At 38.9% G+C, this 24,201-nt stretch overlaps 1 protein-coding gene across 3 annotated transcripts in view; it reads left to right on the top strand.

Annotated features, from left to right (window-relative positions):
* Positions 1–2,643: 2,643 nt before the first annotated feature.
* galcb (galactosylceramidase b) overlaps positions 2,644–24,201 on the top strand; it is a 35,688-nt gene continuing 14,130 nt past the window's right edge. The window contains exons 1-9 of one of the 3 annotated variants that reach the window (XM_061987710.2): positions 2,644–2,826; positions 2,964–3,032; positions 3,095–3,158; positions 8,997–9,110; positions 13,460–13,599; positions 13,832–13,870; positions 17,637–17,767; positions 21,973–22,128; positions 22,223–22,347. In XM_061987710.2, the coding sequence (XP_061843694.1) occupies positions 2,647–2,826; positions 2,964–3,032; positions 3,095–3,158; positions 8,997–9,110; positions 13,460–13,599; positions 13,832–13,870; positions 17,637–17,767; positions 21,973–22,128; positions 22,223–22,347 (1,018 nt within the window). In that variant the 5' untranslated portion in view covers positions 2,644–2,646. Of the gene's footprint in view, positions 2,827–2,963; positions 3,033–3,094; positions 3,159–8,996; positions 9,111–13,459; positions 13,600–13,831; positions 13,871–14,021; positions 14,150–17,636; positions 17,768–21,972; positions 22,129–22,222; positions 22,348–24,201 lie in introns of all 3 variants that reach the window. The other 2 variants (XM_061987711.2, XM_061987713.2) reach the window with 2 other exon arrangements.

The following is a 24,201-nucleotide window of genomic DNA, read 5'->3' as shown; positions in this document are numbered from 1 at the left end:
GGTGTTTCAGTGTTATAACTTCACCTTTATCTTGACTTTTTACACCAAAATGCGTCCATTCTCCCTTTTCTGTCTACACACTGTGTCTGCTTGTAAGTACTCTGTGTGTGTGCGCTGCCCAACATGCTCCTCTGCTCATAAAAGCAGCAATGACACCACGTGACCACATGTACTTTTCAAACAGAGTATAGTACCGTGTTTGGTTCATTAGTACCGTGATACCATACTAGTACCGCTATACCGTACTACACTAGCAGAAAAGCCAAAGACAAAGAGCAAACAGGAAACAGTGACAAAAGAAGGCAACCAGGACAGGAAGTGATAGGTAAATAAGACATGGGTGTCAAACACCTGTTCAACACAGCTAGAAAACCACCGTCTCATTTGGCTTTTAGCTCTGGAACTTTGCTCTGCTCTCACTTTTTTTTTTTTAACAAGGCACAGGTGGTCCTGGGTGTGCCTTTCAGAATGTGGCCTAGTTTTTGAGAAGAAGGGGAGGGTCTATGTGGTGCTATGTCACAATACAGTCATGAACTGTGCTCCCCTTTCACTCATGCAGCCCCACACTTGTCTCTACTCTATTCACTTCAAGAGGAACTGCACTTTTTATTTTCTGCCCCATCATTCACAGAGTAAACATGTTTTTATGTTGTTTGTTTGCTCTAAATAATAAAAGACTGATAGCAAAAGGCAGCTGAACAATGCAAGTGCTGAGCGTTGACCTATTTCGCATTTAACGCCCTCTAAAAACATCCAAAAACCTCCCTCAACATTACATAAAACAAACAGAACCCTCTCAATTTTAGAAGAAAATATATTTTAGCATATATTAGTCACACCCAGACTATAAGGGGCAGATATATATGTTGTCAAATGAATTATTTACACAAAAATATTGTGTTTACATACCTTAATTGTTTCCAAACAATGTCTGTAACAGGGCAGTAAAACGGCTGATCAAACAAAACAGAAGTCATCGTAGCTGCGCAAGCTAGCTCTCCAATCAGCTAAACAGACTCAATAACTCCACGCTGACGTTTTGCTGAATTTACTGAGGAATTTGTGAGAGTGAAACAATACAAAAAGAATACTAACACAGACACATATTAGCTAATGCTAACAACGCTAGCTTCATTACATTAGGCTAGTGCAACCATGCATGACAACACTCCCACAGACGTCACACATGGGACGCTTTAGTGAGTATGAATAGTTTTAGTTGTATTGTAAAACTTACAAACGTTGCTTGGAGTGACGAATGAGGAATCCTCTCCGCTGTGGACAATTGTACTCTTCAACTCCAAGCACCTGCAGTGAATGAACTCCTTCAACAAACTGGGTGGCAAAGCACAAACAATAAAACAGCATTTCAGTATTTCTGCTTGGGTTTCATGAAAACTATCTAACACAAAACATTGTGGCAATTAGTTGAAAAACAAATCCATAAATGAGCCGCAGTGTTTTATAAGTCGCGGGGGTCAAAGTTGAGGAAAAAAGTAGTCTGCAATTTTAACCTACGTATATAATGTAGTATCAGGCACATTCATAATATATAATATTTACAGTATTTTGGTTATTTTAAGCATTACCAGCACTTCTTTCATGGGCAACAATCATTTTATTGAGCGTATAGTAATGGACGCTATTTCCTTCAACAACAACACCTACCCTAGTCATGACGGACTTGGTGAGAGCCAACGACAACTACTTTGGCACAAATGATGATGCAGAACCTTATCTTTTTTGAGCCTGAGTATACGGAGGATGACATCTCAGCTATTGTAAAAAAAAAACACATAACCCCTGTGTTCTCGGCTCTACGTTGGCTCCCAGTACATTTGAAGGGAAACTGCAGTTTTTAGGGGGGATTTTGCCTTTTTTATTTTTCAACAGCGCCTTTTTCTCGTCTTCCATGTTGTATTTTTTAGCCCTTCCATAGCGAGTTTACTGACATATAAATTAGGACTATAAACTACTTTGTTTCACAGATTAAAGTTAAAAGTTAACACACACACTCAGTGTGGCAAAATTATTCTCTGCATTTGACCCATCACCCTTGATCACCCCCTGGGAGGTGAGGGGAGCAGTGAGCAGCACCATCTTTGTTTTCTACCTGCCAACTGTCAGTTTAGCATCTTTGTTTTCTACCTGTCATCTGTCAGTTTAGCATCTTTGTTTTCTACCTGTCAACTGTCAGTTTAGCATCTTTGTTTTCTACCTGTCAACCGTCAGTTTAGCATCTTTGTTTTCTACTTGTCAACTGTCAGTTTAGCATCTTTGTTTTCTACCTGTCAACTGTCAGTTTAGCATCTTTGTTTTCTACCTGTCAACTGTCAGTTTAGCATCTTTGTTTTCTACCTGTCAACTGTCAGTTTAGTATATTTGTTTTCTACCTGTCAACTGTCAGTTTAGCATCTTTGTTTTCTTCCTGTCAACTGTCAGTTTAGGCTGCTCGCCGGCTCCTCATCACCACTTCAAGATGGCGGCCCAATTTCCCGCGTCACAGCTTATAACACAGACCTGGGCATTCGGCAGCCCAGCCCTGCTATAACATGTCTATGGAGACGTGTGCTCGTGTTTAACAAGACAACACTGCCTCCGAGCGTTTGCTTGGAGAACTGCATGGCGCGCGCGCAACCAACGCACATGCGCAGTAGGGATGAGGAAGTGACAGTTAGCACAATGGCTAACAGGACGTGTGTTCCTCCTCTTGTGCTTTCTTTAACTTTCTTTCTCAACTCTTGCTTCTCTCACACTTACACGTTGGACGACGCAGAAGGCCTCGGACGACTTTTTGACGGGATTGGAGGATTGAGCGGCGGAGGGGTGAGTTAATGAAGCATTCATGTTTAATACGTGATAAACAATACAGCTTGTGTAACTCCTTAAGTGTACTTATGTGTAATTAAGTGTACTTACGTGTACTTATGTGTACTTACGTGTACTTGTGTGTACTTATGTAGGCGACGTCGCGTCTCCTCGTCAACTATGCAGAGCCATACCGCAGCCACATACTGGACTATCTATTCAAGGTACATTAAAGTCCCTCTGATGTGACTTTACTTGACTTTTCTTTCTTTTCTTTTGTACTCAGCCAGACTTCGGAGCCTCTTTGCACATGCTGAAGGTTGAAATAGGAGGAGACGCTCAAACTACTGGTGAGACCACAAATTGTTCATTTTTGTTTGAAAAAAGACACTTCCGTACACACGATGACGTAGTACAGACCCCGGATGTGGCGCTCAGCACGACCCCCCCCCCAATTGGTTCTATTCCGACACGTGACTACTTCCCGGAAGTTAAAAAGCAGTGGTGGTCTTTTATTTTATTTTTTTTATATATTTGAAATTTTACAAAGCTTTATTTATAAATTTCAACATTTACAAACAGTTGAGAAATAATAATCAAAGTAAGTACAAAACAGCGCCAGGGGGTTGTAAATTCAAAGTAACTAAAATCCATCCATCCATCCATCCATTTTCTACTGCTTGTCCCTTTTGGGGACGCGGGGGGGTGCTGGAGCCTATCTCAGCTGCATTCGGGCGGAAGGCAGCGTCCACCCTGGACAAGTCGCCACCTCATCACATCTAGGGCTGCAGCTAACGATTATTTTTCTATAGATTAATCTATAGATTATTTTTTCGATTAATCGGTTAATCTATAGATTATTTTTTCGATTAATCTATAGATTATTTTTCCTTTTACCGATTATTTTTTTTATTTAAAATGAAGAGGAAAAAATAAATGTAGGCCAGTTTTTTCAAAAGGCATGGCTTTTATTTACAAAAAAAAAAGTATGGCCACTCAGTCAACATTGACAACAACATGACAAAATATTCTGTAACAATGTAAACATTTAAAACTTTTAACATTTAACAAAATTAAAAGTAGCTTATTTGCTTTTTAATGTGCAAATATAAAAGTAAACATCCAGTGCAAATCTTAATATTCTGCAATAGTATAAGCATTTCAAAAGTAAAAGTATTGCTTATTTTGCTTTAAAATGTGCAAAAATAAAGATAAACATCCAATACAAAAAAGTGCAAAACGGAAATATTCTGTAACAAGTGTAAACATTTCAACAAAAGTAAAAGTATTGCTTATTTGCTAAAATGGGCAAAAATAAAGCTAAACATCCAATACAAAAAAGTGTACAGTGTAAACATTTCAACAAAAGTAAAAGTATTGCTTATTTGCTAAAATGTGCAAAAATAAAGATAAACATTCAATACAAAAAAAGTGCAAAACTAAATATTCTGTAACAACAGTGTAAACATTTCAACAAAAGTAAAAGTATTGCTTATTTTGCTTAATAACACAACAATGATAGTATGATTAAAGTGAAAGTTAATTGTTGGTTTGTACATAGTATATGTAACTGTTAATGTTGTAAAAGGTATTTGCACAACTAATTAACGTTAGCGTTTGTGACACGTCTTGTGCCGTGGGGTTCTTTCAGGACCGACAGACTGAACGCCAGACGGCTTTGCCAGGTTTACAATCTTTTAATTTTACACAAAGTCTTTTCTCTTCCAACTCTTTTCTCTCCTCGCTTTTCGGCTCCTCTTCCTCGCTCGCTCGGATCGCGCACCTGGGCACGATTGCGGCGTCGCTCCCGGTGCGCCCCGCCTCGCAGCTCGCTCGCCGCCGCCGCCGCCTCTCCACAGCGTTAAAGAGGAGCGCGTCTTTGTAAACACTGAACAGGCACGCCAAACGCACCTCTCAGAGCGAAACGGTGCTTTAGTTTATGATTTTACAACGCAGATACAAATGACACATTCATGTTTTTGTGTAATAATGACAACGTATACGCACGCGGACGATTTACTTGGTGATGGCAAGAACGCTGTCGGTTTTCTTTTCAAATGTTCGTTCATAGCCGTTGGGCTGCTATGATAGGCCATTTCCGCTCGACACAGTGTGCATACAACAACATTATTAGGCCGTTTATTGAAATACTCCCACACTTTTGACGACTTTTGGCGTGCTTTTTTCCCCTCGCTCGCACCGTCTGCTTTGCGCTCCGCCATGACAGTAGTGTGACGTAAATATGCGACGCGCCGACGCACAAAAATGGCGTCGACGTATTTACGTAACCGATGACGTCGACTACGTCGACGCGTCGTTTCAGCCTTAATCACATCCATCCATCCATCCATCTTCTTCCGCTTATCCGAGGTCGGGTCGCGGGGGCAGCAGCCTAAGCAGGGAAGCCCAGACTTCCCTCTCCCCAGCCACTTCGTCCAGCTCCTCCCGGGGGATCCCGAGGCGTTCCCAGGCCAGCCGGGAGACATAGTCTACCCAACGTGTCCTGGGTCTTCCTCGTGGCCTCCTACCGATTGGACATGCCCTAAACACCTCCTTAGGGAGGCGCTCGGGTGGCATCCTGACCAGATGCCCGAACCACCTCATCTGGCTCCTCTCCATGTGGAGGAGCAGCGGCTATTTGGATGTAGTCGATATATATTTATATATATATATTTGGATATATAAATATTTTGCATTCTATTTTAGTTACTCACCTCATCACAGAGTAACTAAAATAGAATGCAAAATATTTATAAGAAACAAACAAAGTGTAAAGCCATAGGCTCACTCAACTTCAGTAAATAACTTAAATTTGTAACACAGCATCATTGTTTTCACAGCTTCTTGCTTGTTAGAGGTAGAGAGTGTTTTAACGTAGAGTTCTAATTCTTTTTTAAAGGCACAAAAAACAGGTCGGGTGTTGAGAAACTTACATTTATGAATATAAAACTTAGCCAATAGTATCATGAGGTTGCAAATGTAAAATTCCTTTTCAAATGAGTTTTCATCCAAATAGCACATCTTCAAAACAAAGCACACATTTGTCATTATTATTATTATGATTATTTATTATCAATAGGGCTTTTCTATTGGTATCTTTATTGCTCCATTTGCAGTGCAATAATGTTCATTGTCATTTCTGTGTTATTAATATTTACTTCACTCACTGCTTCTTTGCTATCATTATGGTATCACATTTGTAAATAACATTTGCTGATGTTGTTGTTGGTTTTGTTTTTGTTATTGTTGTCGGTCTGTCTTGTCCTCACAAGTTAAAGTAGCAATGATTGTCACACACACACACACACTAGGTGTGGTGAAATTATTCTCTGCATTTGACCCATCACCCTTGATCACCCCCTGGGAGGTGAGGGGAGCAGTGGGCAGCAGCGGTGGCCGCGCCCAGGAATCATTTTTGGTGATTTAACCCCCAATTCCAAGCCTTGATGCTGAGTGCCAAGCAGGGAGGTTTTTATAGTCTTTGGTATTTCCCTCTCTGTCCCACTTTCTTTCTATTCCCTCCTGCTCCACTCTGGCTGCACCAAACATGAAATCAATCAAACATTTAATAAAGTCAAATACCAATAAGGCAACAAGAGAAGTAAGTATCTTACACTTCTCTTTTCTAAAGTAAATGTGTACAGCAGATATATATTATTTGCCTAAAATGTTGTTTTTCCCCCTAAAAGTTAGTGGGTGTGGCTTGTATACCCATGCACTCTATAGTCTGGAAAGTAGGGTACACCACTGTAACGTCCAACAATACATCCTGTATGGCTTATTTTCTGCGACTAATCGGAAGCGCTAATAAGTGATAATATTATTGATATTATTGTTTACATCCAGAGCATCCATTTTTAGATCCAACTTGGAGTTGGTGAGCATGCTCTGGCTTTGTGAGTAGGAAATCCCACTTTGAGGAGCGTTCCAGTTGAAACTTCAGACTAGGAGCTCGGGAAATTCCGACTTCCCAGTATAAATGGAACGCACCTTAAATAAAACTAAAAGAAGGCATCCCGTACAGACGGTCAGAAAGATGTTCTGTAAATCCTAATTTTTTCAACATTTTGACAAAGGAACCACCATTGCATGTTATGTAGACCCCTCAATTGAAATAGGATGGATATTGAGTATTTATTTATGGGTACAAAGCACTCTACTGTTGTTTTCTCTCCCATGCCTGCTATATAAATACTGCTCTAAAGATAACACTTGAAAGGATACTTGTTAGTGATTGATACTGAAATGCTGATCTTGCCGATACCACATCTTTATGCTCTAATATTCTATTTTCAAATCAGATTATTGATACTTTAGTTCAGGGGTGTCCAAACTTTTCAGAAATACTAAAAGGTCAAAGTATGGGTGGGGGGGACATATTCATATGTTTTTATAAAAATTAAAAAAAGAAGCTAAAAACACATATTGTGTCAGCTTTGTATTATAGGTAATAAGGTGACAACGTGTATTATTATTATCAGTTAGAACATTTCAGCGTTTTCCGATTTTTTTGCTTGTTTTCTTCCTTTTTTTTTTACTGTAGTTTTTTTTCCCCATGTAAGATTAGAATAAAAATAATAATGTTTATATGATTATGTAACTGCTTGAAGTAGTCTGTCAAAAATGCACAAAAATAATAATGTTCAGTTACACATTTAACAGTTTTTATTTTGGTCGTCTTTTTTCAAATTAATTATTATTTTAAGTAACTAACTAACTAACTAAACGTTTATATTTTAACGATGGATGGATGTATTTTTAGCTTCTAATTTTGTAGATCGGGAGTGTCTACATGTTTTCTGTCAGGTTGAAACACTGATGACATCTATTAAACAGACAAAGAAGCAAGGAATTAAACAGAGACAGAATTCAATTTAGCTCAATTGAGGAGAAACGTCTTGTTCAGTCTCCCAACACGCTCTGACGAAAGATTGTACGCCTCCTCTTTATTTGGACTTTCCCTGATTACATGGCAACAGCTGTTTCTAAAGGAAGGGGGTCGTAAACAGCCGCTGCCTTTGGTCACAAAACAGTTCAAAGAAAAGGTGCCTGGAGGGGAGTCAGGTCCTGCTTCCTCTCCGCTTTGTAGATCTCGGGTCAAGATAAAATCTTCCTGTGGATTGTAATACATCAAAGAAACCGACACCTTCATGTCGCTTCCCATTCTACATAGTGGAGTTTTACAAGCCTTTTGCTTGGTAGGATCAAAGACAGCTTTTGTCCTCTCGCCGGGAACTCATGGCAACACAAAATTTTGTGATAGTTACAATTATTCTGACATTTTCCACCAAGGACCGCATCCTATAAAGGGGGGTCATTGTGGTTTTGTTATTCCAAAAAATGCTAAAAACACATATTATATTTATTTAAAGACAACACATTGTGTTATAGGTGACTAAGTATATTAGTATTAATTATTAGTTCAACATCTTGTCATTATATCCTGATTTTTCTTTTTTTTTTACATTTTTAATGTTTTTATTTTGAATATGTTTTTATTTCAAAATACAAACTTTTTCAATTTTAGCAGACACTGTAGGTCTATTTGCACAAAGATTGATATCGGTGATACCAGCCTGACTTTTACTTGGTGTCTGATCGGAAAGAAAACCAGTGGTATCGCAAATCACTAATATTTGTATTCCATTTTTCATGTAACTACTCTGTAAAAAATAAATATATATTGTCGGAGGCAGATATTTACATATATCCGAATTTAAGTGTTACTTCTTTTTATTTCATAAGCATATTACAAAACAGCTAGTGTTTTTCTTCCAATTGTGGTCTTTTGGTTGTCTGCAAAACTGTGTGCTTAACCTTGAATGAGGAATGTTAGAAAGAGAGATAATGGGCATTTGTTTTGGCTGGAGAGACATGACTGCCAGGGTGGGAGGAAGAGAGACTTAAGAGGGGAGAGGGTTTGTCGGGGGTGGGGGGGCAGACCATCTTGGTGGCGCGATTGAATGTTCTATGCTGGACTGGTCTCAATGTATATATGCAAAGCTTTGCAAATATATTACAAAATACCTATTCTGTCTCTGGGGTTTTTTCTACTCAGCTTTAAGTGTCGTAAAGAGCTTGGGAGCGACTTGTGACTTGAATTCCCTGGGAGGAACAACTGGTCCAAAACGCAACAATTTGTATTTGAGTGTTGCATCACACTGGACTATCATTGTCTCCTTTTCAAGATGGCACAGAGGCGTCACACATGCACCATGAGGATGATGAGAACTACTTCCGAGGGTACGAGTGGTGGCTGATGAAAGAGGCAAAGAAGAGGAACCCCAACATCACACTTATAGGTAACACAAGATTGTGGGCCTGCACCAGGTTGCAATGAACAGTAGTAATAATAAGAATTATAATGGATTAGATTTTATATCGCGCTTTTCTATTATTAGATACTCAAAGCGCTCACAGAGAAGTGGGAACCCATCATTCATTCACACCTGGTGGTGGTAAGCTACATTTGTAGCCACAGCTAGTACGTAGCTATCCACATTGCTATTAATAGCTAACAACACCCAAAGCGAGTGTACGGGTGTAGTTACGTCATTACCACCAAAAAGACAGCCAGATATACTGTGTAAGACACTTTGGAGAGTTAGCGCCCTCTAATGTTGCAAAAAGACTTTTTAACGGCTATTTTCAGGCACACATTGTGGCTTGTGTAACTTTGCAAAAATAGGACAAATTAAAGCTGCAAGCAGCATTGGTCGGGCCCGCATATTTGGCAGGTGCTAGTCCTAAGTGTCAGTCCTTAGTGTCCGAATACTTTTGTCCAGTTTTCGTCCTAAGTGTCCCAATACTTTTGTCCAGTGGTAGTCCTAAGTGTCCCAATACTTTTGTCAAGTTTTAGTCCCAAGTGTCCCAATACTTTTGTCCAGTGTAAGTGTCCCAATACTTTTGTCCAGTGTAAGTGTCCCAATACTTTTGTCCAGTGTAAGTGTCCCAATACTTTTGTCCAGTTGCCCAATGCTTTTGTTCAGTGGTAGTAGTATTTGTCCCAATACTTTTGTCAAGTTGTAGTCCCAAGTGTCCCAATACTTTTGTCCAGTTTTAGTCCGAAGTGTCCCAATACTTTTGTCTAGTGTACCTACCTTGTCTGCATTGTGTGGGCACGCTGGTGCTTCCTGCTTTTAAGCAACCATCTTGAAAAAACAGCAGCGCAGCAGCATCAGCGCAGCAGCATCAGCGCAGCGGTTCTTTGAAGGCTCATAAAATCAAAACCGGAGCAGTTAGAAAAATTATTTCGATAACTTTTATTTGGAAGGGTTCAATCTCTCTCCTGTGTTAGTTTGAAGCTGAAACGACAAACGCGCTCAGAGGAGATAATGTTTGAAGAGAAGTGACCGGTTTATAAAAAAAATTTGTTTTGAAGGGGAAATTGCAAACTTCCTGTTGATTTTTGCTGAGGGTTGTCAATCTATGAAATGTAGGTCTAAGTGAGACCTACATAAAGGTTTTTGTTTCATGTCTTTCCGACTTTCCCAGTGGGAGTTACAGGCAGTTTTGTCATGTTTTTCTTCTGAGGAGCAGTTTTTTCTGCGTTTTATAAAAAAATTGCGGTAGAGCACAATTTTTAGATTTGGGGTTAGGTTTTTTCATTAGATCGCAATTTTAGCCAGTCCTGATGTGTGTGTTCAGTTTGGTGAGTTTTGAAGCGTGTTAAGGGGGTCAAATTACAGCTCAAAGAGGCAAAAGTGACTGTTTTTAGTACTTTTTTGTCTTGAAGGGGGAATTGCCAACTTCCTGTTGATTTTTGCCCGAGGATATACAATTATGAAAGGTAGGTGTAAGTCAGACCTACATAGAGGTTTTTGTTTCATGTCTCTCCGACCTTCCTAGTGGGAGTTACAGGCAGTCTAGTTTTTTTTTTTTCCTAGGGGGCGCTAGAGCGCAATTTTTATTTTTGGGGTTTGTTTTTTTTTATCAAAAGGCAATTTTCGCTAGCCCTGATGTGTGCGTCAAATATGGTGAGTTTTAAAGCATGTTAAGTGGGTCAAATTGCAGCTCAAAGAGGCGGCCGGTATAATAATAATAAAACCTTACAAATTCAATAGGTCCTGTGGGAGTCCTTATGCAATGGGCCATGCGGGCCCTAATTAGAATAAAAATATGTTATGCATGTGATTGACTAATGATTTTTTGAAGGACTCATAGTTAGGGTTGGGTACCGTTCCCATTTGAATTGATATTGTACCAATATCTGGTATGTGAGAATCGATACCACTCTTCATCGGTAACCATTTTTGATGTTTTTGTGTTTCTTCAAATGTTAATTATTTAACATTTAACACTCACCCATGATCATTTTTGCACAGTACAGCAGTGTATTACATACATACTTGCCAACCCTCCCGGATTTTCCGGGAGACTCCCAAAATTCAGCGCCTCTCCCGAAAACCTCCCGGGACAAATTTTCTCCCGAAAATCTCCCGAAATTCAGGCACACAATATAAACAGCGTACCTGCCCAATCACGTTATAACTGTAGAATGATGGAGGGCGAGTTCTTGGTTTCTTATGTGGGTTTATTGTTAGGCAGTTTCATTAACGTCCTCCCAGCCGCGGCAACAACACACAACAACAGCATTTCGTCTACCATAAAGCAGTTCGTCTGCCGTAAACAGCAATGTTGTGACACTCTTAAACAGGACAATACTGCCATCTAGTGCATTTGATGAAAGAACTTTTTGCGTGCCACAAAGCAATGCATCATCAGTGAGGGCGTTCAGCATGGTTAGAAAAATAGTGACAAATAGAACAAGGATGGACAATTCAACCCTTAACTCAACAATGAGTAGATGAGTGTTATGTGTGTAAATAAATGAACACTGAAATTCAAGTATTTATTTTATATATATATATATATATATATATATATATATATATATATATATATATATATATATATATAAAATACTTCACTTAGTATTTCTTATATATATATATATATATATATATATATATATATATATATATATATATATATATATATATATATATATATATATATATATAAAATACTTGACTTGGTGAATCCTAGCTGTAAATATACTCCTCCCCTCTTAACCACGCCCCCAGCCACGCCACGCCCCCAACCACGCCCCCCGCCCCCCACCTCCCGAAATCGGAGGTCTCAAGGTTGGCAAGTATGATTACATACAGTGTGTTGCCCTAGTCATTGCCATTACATTGAATATACCAGTCTTTTCTTTTCTTTAAATTATATATATATATATATATATATATATATATAGTTATTTATGTTTATGTATAAAGCAGCGTCCCTTAGAGGGCCGTCGAAAAACATCTGTTAAGCTGTGGTCCGTATGGGCCGTAGCGGTAATTCACTTTTCCACCACTTGGGGCAGTAACGACAATATCAAACAAACAGACAGAAGCCTGGAGCTAAAGTCATAGAGAAGTTTAATTAGCGCAAAAATTATGACTAAAGCTGTGGAGCTGTATTTTCATTTGCAGTGAAATGTTATTGACAGTTTATTGAAGAAACATATATATTATTATTCATTTAGTTAGAATGTATGAGATGGCGACTTGTCCAGGGTGTACACTGCCTTCTGCCCGAATGCAGCTGAGATAGGCTCCAGCATCTGCCGCCATCCCAAAAAGGACAAGCGGTAGAAAATGGACGGATAGTTATAATTTATTCATATTAGCACTGCGTAATTGTATGTAAATGTATTTTTCATCAGTTTTTACGAGTCCCTTCTTTTGCAGCATATTTATTTCTAATCAGCCTGACCTAAGCCTTCAAAATAATTTGACAAGGTTTATCTCGTCAAACTGTAAGTAGGTTAGATATAATTATTGAATAAGATTAAAATCAAGAGTTAGATGACTGGTGATATTTGAGTGGGCCCCATACCTCTCTGTAATGGAAAATGTTGGGCCCCGAGGTCAAAAAGGTTAAGAATCCCCATAATGAAGTGTTGTATTGATTACACAGCAGCTGTTTGATTGCAATGTACGTCGTAGTTGTAGTTTTGATTACCAAATTTGAAGGTGTTGACATCGCCATGTAAAGTAGCTAATGCTAATCTATGGCAAATCCATAGTATATTAGCACCTTCTTTGTCGACATGGAAAACTGTATATTACCTAAAAGCAGTGTTGCTTTAGATGTTGTTTCCTCGCCAAGTGTTTCACCCAGAGTTTAGTCCGCAACCGAACGTGATGTCACGAGCAACAAAGGAATGGAAATATGATACTGCTTGATTTTGCGTGAATCAGCACTCTGAAGTACTGACCAAATCAAATTTGGTCGTCCAGTTTCCAAAAACAATTTGAAATGTGGACTGGTCAGACCATAGAACACTTTTCCACTTTGCATCAGTCCTTCTTAGATGAGCTCGGGCCCAGCCAAGCGTTTCTGGGTGTTGTTGATAAATGGCTTTGGCTTTGCATAGTAGAGTTTTAACGTGCACTTACAGATGTAGCGACCGACTGTAGTTACTGACAGTGGTTTTCTGAAGTGTTCCTGAGCCCATGTGGTGATATTCTAGTCGTGCCTGTGAAAATTCCGAGTATGGTTCCCATCCCTACTCGTAATACACAGAAGAAGGTGAGAATACTCATAATATACAGCCATTAACAAAAGCTTTGTTTGATCGCCACCTGGCACGCAGGTTTGCCCTGGGCATTTCCCGGTTGGGTAGGCCGTGGTAAAAGCTGGCCCTATGACTTCCCAGACACCACCGCAGCATATGTAGTCAACTGGATCCTTGGTGCCAAGCAGTTCCACGATCTCACCATCGATTATGTTGGGGTGAGTCACTGATTGATTGACACATTTGCAAGTATTTTATATGATCATTTGGTCATAAAGACCAGTGTTAGATTTGATTCACCTAACCTTTGTATCAAGCCTCAGTCCAGGGTGTACCCTGCCTTTCGCATAGTCCACTGGGATAGTCTTCAGCTCACCCAATGAGGACAAGCAGTATAGAAAATGAACTATTAATGAACTCTTATCCCTTTTTATTATTTCTGCTGTTTAGATTTGGAATGAACGGAACTTTGACAGCAAGTATATCAAGGTAAATACCACTGAAGCACATTTGTTTTCCAAAGTAAAGGGGGAGTGTCTATTAATGAAGAAAAACAGCCATCAACATTTTGTTTTGTCTCAACTTTGATCATCGGCAGTAACGATTCCAGCGGGCTTCTTCTTGTGTATTTGTTGGCAAGGTTCTAAGAAACATGCTGGATAAAGTTGGTCTAAGTGGTGTGGGCATCATTGCAGCAGATGGTGATTGGAGCATTGCCAAATCTATGATCCTTGACCCACACCTTAGTGATGCTATTACAGTGATTGGGTAAGTAGTTAGGTCTCACTCAAGTAGCGCTTTGTTTCACGTGGTCAGTGGTTCCATGGAGGTCTGCAATCTGCTTTGTGGTTCATCCATCCATCCATTTTCTACCGCTTATCCCTTTCGGGATTCATATGGGAACAGAATGTTCCTTCACAGTTGCTGAGAGGAGTAGCTACTAAGATCAAATGACCACTTTGATTGGGTGAGGCTAGTAAAGATGTGTCCATATGGACCACAGATGAGACCTAAACTTTTTGTTTTTGGCTGGTTTTCGAAATCAAAAGCTTTGGAAAAAATCTAGAACAAATGCAATGATAAACTTGAAATGTCTCAAAAGAGCAGATAAAAAGTTAGTTTTATAGTTCCAGGATAAGGGGTGGATGCTAACAAAATACAAATGTGAACGTTATCCTAAAATGAGTTGATGTTGTGGTGATTGTGGCAGTTTCTAATGCCCTGGGTTCACTGACTGACACCTAGGGGTGTGCCAACACACCCATTTATTTTGTAAATTTTTCCATGCTTCGATTACACATTTCCAGGACTTATCCAGATCCCAAATACACATAAACGGATCCCTATAGGTAAGAAATGTGGGTTTTCCATAATAGGGTAGGTCTTTATTGTCATTGCAACAAGTACAAGGAAACTATGTTTTCAGCACAAACCCGTTCAAGATGAGACAAACAAACAGTGCACAGGGTTACAGAACAAGGCGCCCCGTAAAAGGTGGGAAAAAGGTAAAACGCTGGAGAGGAAGATGATGAGTAAAAAGTGGGAAAAAACCTCCATGCTATGCACAGATAAACATATTACATTTAATCACGACAACTCGCAACAGAGGGGGGGAGTTGGGACCCTGGAGGTCAACTGCTGCTATAAGGCGCTGCCAGCCGTCCATCACCCTGAAGGGGAATCAAGCGGTGCTGAAGGCGTGGGATGGGGTAAGGGGGGTGTGTGTGTATATGCCCATTGCCTTGGGTGTGTTATGCAGTGTCCATAGGCTTGGGGCTGTTCCGCATGCAAGCAAAAGTTTGACTCCAGGTGTCGTTGAGGAGGGAGGGAGGTCAAAAGCGTCCATTATTGAGGTGTCCTCTGGGATGTTTTCAGAATAGCCTGCTCTTGCGTCAAGGCCATTCAAGGGAGTCAAATCATAGATTAGGATTTCTGTTTTTCTGCGAGCAGACATTACAATGGCTTCTCTGTTCTATTCGTCCATGCTGGCCCTCATATCCAATTTATCCCTTCCAACCAGCTTTTCCATGATAATAGAATAGGGCCCCTTTAAAGGGCAACTGCACCTTTTGGGGGAATTTTGCCTATCGTTCACAATCATTATGAAAGACATGAGGACGGATGTTATTTTATTTCTTTTTTTGCGTTCTAAATATTAAATAAATGCGATCAAAAGTCTGCTTACAATGGAGCCTATAGGTGTTGCGCAATTGCACCTACAAAGCCCTTAAAAATACATTCCAGACCATAGGGCTCACCAGATTATAAGGTGCACTGCCGATGAATGGTCTATTTTTGATCTTTTTTCATACAAAAGGCGCACCGGATTATAAGGCGCATTAAAGGAGTTATATTATTATTATTTTATCACTTCCTTGTGGTCTACATAACAAGTGATGGTGGTTATTTGGTCAAAATGTTGCATAGATGATGTTTTACACATCATCTTCAACTCATTTTCTGACAGTCTCTTCAGGATGCGTCTTATTTACGTGCCTCCACTTGGACAGCGTCATCTTTGTTGTAGCGTTCAAGGACGGGAGTGGAAGAAGTGTGAAAAGATGGAGCTAACTGTTTTAATGACATTCACATTTTACTTTAATCAATAACGGAGCAGCATCTCCTCATCCGTGGCTCACTAGTGAAACAACAACGCCGGAAATGTGTCCCGTGAAAAAACGCCCGACCGGAACTCTCTAATAAGTAAAGTTCCTTGGGTGAATAATGTAAACTCACCACACCGGTATGTTTTAGTGCTTTCATGGTGAGTCTACTGACAGATATAAGTAAGAACTTTACACTACTTTATATTAGAAATGGCAACATCAAATGGTGTCAGCACGGACTACAAAGGTGGACGCGCACAGTTGTTCAGGACTTATGCAGATCCCAAATACAGATCAGCAGGTACCAGAAGGTAAGAAAAGTTGCTTTTGCATAATATTGTGAAACAAAACAGCAGATAATATGTCTTACCTTATACACACACCATAATAATACTCCTATGTTGAAGCACAGTGCAATCCATCAAGCAGTGTGGCTTCATAGTTTACCAAAGTCCTACTAAAACATTTTGATGGATTTTTCAGCGCAGTGTGTAATGTTCTATATTTTCAATGGAACATATAACGTGTTGGTGTTGTTTACTTGAGTCATATTGCCATCATATTGCAGTTTACACGTATCTCTTATGTGTGACCACCAACCATCATATTGCAGTCTACACATATCTCTTATGTTTGACTGCCATCTACTGGTCACACTTATCATTACACTATGTACCAAATAAAATTGATTTGAGGTCAGTAAGCACAACCAAAATGATTCTGTACATAAGGCACACTGTTGAGTTTTGAGGAGAAAAAAAGTATTTTAAGTGTGCCTTATGGTTCGGAAAATAGGGTATATATGTTATGTAGCAACAGGCACATTTATAACATTTCATATTTACGTATTTTGATCATTTTAAGCATACGCTGCACATAAATTTCAAAAAAAGCATCAGAACGTTGCCATTTTTTTCCCTTCATCACTGATTATTAGACTTTATGAAAGCCAACAAACATAATAAAACATCACTTACTGCACAATGTCTACTGTCATTAGGATGCCGACTGCTAGGATGTTCCTATTTTGGTGAAGACTGACTCATAATCCTCACCAAGGAAAGTGATGGGGGGGCCCAAGCGTCTTTTCGTGTCGTCCTCGCCAGTTTCGGGTCCTAAATGGCTGTCAAACTTGTCAGAATACCCACTCAGACTTCTTCTGTCCAGGTGAGATGCATGATTTAGGATCTAGAATAAACTTACAGGGAGCAGGGAAGCGAGGAAGCAGCAGACCCCTCGATGATGCAAGCATAGGGCCACACGGAAGTGATCACGGCGCCGCTATAAATAGTCCGTCTGCGTTAGTGCTTTTAATAACATTATGACTAATACTTGTTAATAGTCAAGTCACCAAATGTAAATGGAGTATTGTTGGTGCTTTTATTGGTTGGTGATTTTATGGGTGTATTAGTGGAGCTCTCATTGACTTTTACTTTACGTTAATTAATATTTAGAATGCATTAACAAAAATCCATCCGTCGTCATGTCTTTCATAAATAATTGTGAACGATAGGCAAAATTCCCCCTCAAAAAAGTGCAGTTCCCCTCTCAGTACTCCTTTGTCTTAGGCCCTAAAGCACACATGTTCCCAATGTACCAGCTAAGTAACTTGACATTGAATGTCCTCTGCTCTCCATGCATGTGACCAGCTGCTGAGATACACTCTGGATAAAAGTGGCCTGGAGAGTGTCAGGATCATAGCCAGTGACAACTTGTGGGAGCCCCTTTCCTTGTCTCTTCTACTAGACCATGAGCTCAGCAGGGTTGTAGATGTCATTGGGTAACGTGCTGACTTTCTTCTCAATGGAATATCCAACACCTTCCTGAAATGTTCAATGCTTACTATTACTACCAATAGATACAACGTGGTTTTAGATAATGCCACATCTAATCCATAGCAATTTGAAGGAATGTTTTGTTTTTTTCAATTCCAAAATTATTTAAAAAATACAAAGCGGGTTTACGAATGAAGTCAAATAAGCAAGCTGTTGAATCTCCCAAAAAGCAAGAAGGGCTCATCAAATAATTGTACTGCTGTTGGTAATCCTGTGGATGTCAAAGAGCATACATATTGGCTTTTATGTTTGAAGTTTACTCAACACTAGCCAACTTACTTCACGTGGCATCATATAGCTCTTCTAATGTTGTGCTCTTTAATAAAGGGAATAGTAAAAGAGACGTACACAAAGCTGGTGCTCCTTGCTGACCATCATCATCTGTTCACTTCTGTCTGTGCATCATGTCCTTATTATGTTTCAAAACCTATGTGTAAACATGTGTATATATGTACATATGTATATGTACATATATACATATACATATGTACACATATATATGGACATATAAGTGTACATATATGTACACATATATATGGACATATATGTGTACATGTATGTATATATGTACATATATACACATATATTTGTACATATATATGTGGGTATATATGTACATATATATCTGTATGTATGTATGTATGTATGTACATATATATGTGTATATATGTACATATATGTGTATATATGTACATGTATATGTACATATATGTGTATGTATATGTACAAGTATATGTGTATATATGTATATATATATGTATATAGATGTGTGTATAGATGTACGTATATTTGTATATGTATGTATGTGTGTGTATATATATATATATATATATATATATATATATATATATAAATACATACATACAGGTATATATACGTACACACATATATATATATATATATATATATATATATAAATACATACATACAGGTATATATATGTACACATATATATATATATATATATATATATATATATATATATATATATATATATATATATATATATATATATATATAATGTGTACGTGTATGTATATATATATATATATATATATATATATATATATATATATATATATGTGTACTAGAGATGCGCGGATAGGCAAATATTTCATCCGCAACCGCATCAGAAAGTCGTCAACCATCCGCCATCCACCCGATGTAACGTTTGATCAGAACTGCACCCGCCCGCCATCCGCCCGTTATATCTAATATAGACGATGCAAGGCATTAGTGAGGCACCTGCCAACTACTCCGGTTTTCCCGTAATTCGTACGGTTTTCATCAACCTATTCCGGGTTACGGGTGCAGTGATAAAAAATAAGTTTTTTCATTAATTAAAAAAAAAAAAGGGTGAAAACTACGCGAATTGCACCTTGTGCAGACAAGATTTTTCGATCGGACACGGAGGAATTAGCGATGTAAAAGACCACGTCAGGACAAAAAAACACAAGTCTAATGCCGTTGCTAGCGATACAAGTGGAAAACTTTCAACGTTTTTCGTCGCCCAAACAGATTCTTTGGATGTGATAAATGCCGAAGTTTTATTTACGGAGGCAATAATTGAGCATGGACTTCCAATCGCACTGGCTGATCACATGGGACAGTTAAATGTTTGTAATGCAACCTTTAAAAATCATTACGCGGTGATCGCGGTCCCAAAAATAAACTTTTCTTGCATGATAATGTCCAGAAAAATTCGCTTTATATTACTATAGAGTCCTTTTAACGAATGAGTTTGATGGTTTATCACAAACCTTAAATGAAAGAAGTCCTTTGTTCTCTTGCACCATGTTCGATGTCCCGGTTTTATGACTGTCGTAGACGTACACAGCGTCGCAGCTCTTGCAAATCACGTAGCCAGCATTGCTGTCATCCTGATTTACAACCTCATAAAAACGAGTCCACGCTGAACTTTTCTGGCCTTTTTTTCTCCCTGGTCTTTAGTATTCCCTTTTTTAGTTTGTCGCGTACCACGTTTGCTGCCGGTGTTGCCATTTTTTTTTTCTTCTTCTGATGTGGCGTGCTGCAGGTGCCTGTGGCTGCTGCAGGTGCCTGCTGATAAATAATTGCCTGTTTCAAAGAGTGCTGCTCGTTTTTCGTATGTGGCTAACAACATTTAACTATGTATATATATTTCCGAATTGGTTTAACTGGCACCCGCAAAAAAAAATAAAAAATATCTCATTAATCCGCCCGACCCGACCCGCGGCGCGGATAAAATCGTATTTATTTAAATTTAATCCGCCCGATCCGCGGATAATCCGCCGAATCCGCGGTTGTGTCCGCAAACCGCGCATCTCTAATGTGTACGTATATATACCTGTATGTATTTATATATATATATATATATATGTGTGTGTATGTATTTATATATATATATATATATATATATATATATATATATATATATATATAATATACACACGTTTTAGAAGCTGTGTGCTAAACAGATGCTGCTTTAGTCAAACACCAAGCATCATGTAGCAGTATTGCCCAGTGCTAAACAAGAACATAATAAAACAATCCCTTACTGTACAACGTCTGCTCTCACTGGGATAAAGACCGATGGGGATGTTTATATCTTCCCCGTTTACATGAAGAATTAATCATAATCCTCACAAAGAGTTTAAAAAAAGGGCGCCGTAAACGTCTTTTTGTGTCTTTTTCACCATCTTGGGGTCTCAGTTGGAACTTCTTGGTTTATTTCCACATTCTTCTAATATACAAGTGAGAGGCATGATTTGGAATCTACAATTGACTTTCACCAGCTCAGAGGCGTTGCAGCAGCTCACCGGCTCAGTATGTCGACAAGCTAGTTGGCTCTCTATGAGCAATGCACCACTAAAAATGGCTCCTTGAAGTTAGCACTTCTAATAACAAATTGACTGATACATGCAATATGGAAGTTCTTGGACGGGTATGTGGAATAGCACTCTGTTGTTAGCTGATTTTTGCTAACGTTTCTTTACACTTTCAAATGCATAAAAACAATAAAAACATATGCAATCTTGTCTTATTGTGAATGATAGACAAACGTTCCCCAAAAAGTGCAGTGGATGATTTTTTACTGAATTAGAATAGCTGATTTCTATCGAGTGCTTCTCAGCTCCTTAATTTATTCCTGTTGTGCAAAAAAGTTCCCCAAAAAAAGCCGTCAGTGGATAATATTTCCACACGTTGTCCAGGCAGGTAGGTCATCTTTAGCTGCAAACACTAATGGCTCACAGCTCAAACACTACCATACTTGCCAACCCTCCCGGATTTTCCGGGAGACTCCCGAAATTCAGCGCCTCTCCCGAAAACCTCCCGGGACAAATTTTCTCCCGAAATTCAGGCGGACCTGAGTGACGTGTTGACAACACACAACAACAGTGTCTACCGTAAAGCAGTTGGTCTGCCGTAAACAGCAATGTTGTGACACTTTTAAACAGGACAATACTGCCATCTACTGTACATGCATATGTGACCCACCCATAATGTGTCACGTTTTTGTGTTGATTTATTTATTTTATTTTGTGGTTTGAATTCGTTTTTGGAGCTGTCATTACACATTTATCAGTATTCACATTGGTCAGTAGGGGGCAGTAGGGCGATTCTTCCCAATTGAATGCTATCGCCTGCAGACCAGAAGTGTCTTGTCATTCTGATGAGCGCGACCAGTCTGTGAACAATTGAAACGTCCTGTGTGCTTTTTCCTCCTGTATAACAGGTTAGTTTTGGTGAATCAACTCACTGAATAATATCCATGTGATCTTTATAAGTTTAAGTGCACATTCTGATGGTGGAGCCTAACTCTAAAGTGTTTGTGAGTTGTAGTTTGTAAATGAACACTGAAATTCAAGTATTTATTTTATTTATATATATATATATATATATATATATATATATATATATATATATATATATATATAGCTAGAATTCACTGAAAGTCAAGTATTTCTTATATATATATATATATATATATATATATATCTTAACCACGCCCCCCGCCCCACCCCCGACCACGCCCCCGCCCCCACCCCCCACCTCCCTAAATCGGAGGTCTCAAGGTTGGCAAGTATGAACACTGCTGACTACTATAGTTTGTTTATGTAAGTATACTTGATGTTATTGCACCTCCACCAAGCTCCATTTGCCTCTTCAGGGCCCACTACCCAGGCACCACCACCGTCACGGACGCCCTGAAGACTGGGAAGAAGCTTTGGGCCTCCGAGGACTACAGCACGTTCAACGATGATGTGGGCGCTGGTTGTTGGGCGCGCATTTTGAACCAGAACTACGTCAATGGATTCATGACTGCGTGAGTACCTGGTACCTCAAACTCAAACTGTCCATCTTTCATCTCCTGCCACAAGCATCTGTATGTAAGAATGCCAGTCATCTGTCTGTTCCAGTACTATCTCCTGGAACCTGATTGCCAGCTACTACGAGGCACTGCCATTTGGCAGAGATGGTCTGATGACGGCTGTGGAACCCTGGAGTGGCAACTATGTGGTGGAGTCTCCCATCTGGATTACAGGTAACACTGAAAACTACAGGGAAAAAAAACATTTTAGAGATCTTGAAAAGCAGAACAAATCAATTGCATTTGTTTGAAACAGCCCTTAAATCATCCAGCAGCTGCAACATTAGAAAATGGAATTGCTGAATAGACTAAATAGATTAGATAGGTCTAATATTTTTTATTTCGGACAGTCCAGATATAGACACGCTTCAACGGATGATTCTCTCTACTAGGGTTGTCATTTCTGTCTTGCCTCTTGGTAAGGGCGGTTCTCCACTCCCTACTTCCCTGCTTGCTTCTTGTCTGAACTTAACGCCTTCACCACTGCTTCATTCATGTTTATGTGTGCTATGCTATGTGAGGTTTTTTCCTCGGACTCAGCCTTAGACTGATATTTTTTTTACTCTTCCCCCTTTCCCAATGTCACCTTTCCCCCACCTTTTTTAAGGAGCGCCGTAAGTGGCTGATCCGTCGGCGGTCCCGTCTTGTCCCCTTGTAACGTATGTCTGCTCTTAGTGGGACTGTGCCCAAAATGACATTTCAGTTCTTATGTGTCTTGTACATGTTAAAGAATGGACAACAATAAAGCATCTTGAATCTTGTACAGTATACTGGTACTAATGAATCATATTCTGTACTATACCACCTCTAAAAAGTACCGGTTCCCACCCCCTTTACATATACATATATACACAGTAGGGTGGTCTCGAAACCGCTACCATTACCAAAATATATTGCGATACTTTTCTAAATAAAGGGGAGCACAAAAAATGTCATTATTGTGTTTATTGTAACAACAAATGTTAGTGTACATGAAACATATGTTTATTATTGTCATTTAGTCCTTAAATAAAATAGACAACTTGTCTTTTAGTAGTAAGTAAACAAACAAAGACTCCTAATTAGTCGTATACAGTAACATATTGTGTCATTTATACACCTATTATTTTATACACATTATGAGGGACAAACTGTAAAAAATTGATTATTAATCTACTTGTTCATTTACTGTTAATATCTGCTTATTTTCTGTTTTAACATGTTCTATCTACACTTCTGTTCAAATGTAATAATCACTTATTCTTCTCTTCTTTCATACTTGACATTAGTTTTGGATGATACCACACATTTAGGTATGGATGTGATACCAAGTAGTTACAGGATCATACATTGGTCATATTCAAAGTCCTCATGTGTCCAGGGACATATCACCTGACTTTATAAACATTATATACATTTTTTTAAAAGGACCAAAAAAAATTGTGATTATAAAAAATATCGATGTAATCATAGTAGTATGGACTAGATCCACACCTGTACTTGGTATCATTACAGTGGATGTCAGGTGTAGATCCACCCATGGCATTTGCTTACATTGTGACGGCGGTGAGCTATTGTATCCTCATACGGTTTTTAGTGAAGCATGTTTAGATATTCCTCGTCCTCCAGTGATAATGATGCTTGTAAGAAACTTACTTTATTTGTTGCCATGGAGACCAGGATTAGTGATTTAGAAGTAGCTAAAACACTGTGGATGGATGTTAGTTAGTTAAAGCAGCTCTTCCTGAGGGTGTTTCAGTGTTATAACTTCACCTTTATCTTGACTTTTTACACCAAAATGCGTCCATTCTCCCTTTTCTGTCTACACACTGTGTCTGCTTGTAAGTACTCTGTGTGTGTGTGCACTGCCCAACATTCTCTTCTGCTTGTAAAACCAGCAATGACATGACATGATGACGCGCCTTCATGCCTGTAAAAAATAAAACTATGTATATATATATATACGTATATATATATATATATATATATATATATATATATATATATATATATATATATACATATATATACCGGTATATATAATGTTTT

Source organism: Nerophis lumbriciformis, linkage group LG26, assembly GCF_033978685.3.
Source record: "Nerophis lumbriciformis linkage group LG26, RoL_Nlum_v2.1, whole genome shotgun sequence".
NCBI lineage: Eukaryota > Metazoa > Chordata > Actinopteri > Syngnathiformes > Syngnathidae > Nerophis > Nerophis lumbriciformis.
The sequence above is the reverse complement of the archived record's forward strand: the minus strand, read 5'-3'. Positions and strand labels throughout refer to the sequence as shown.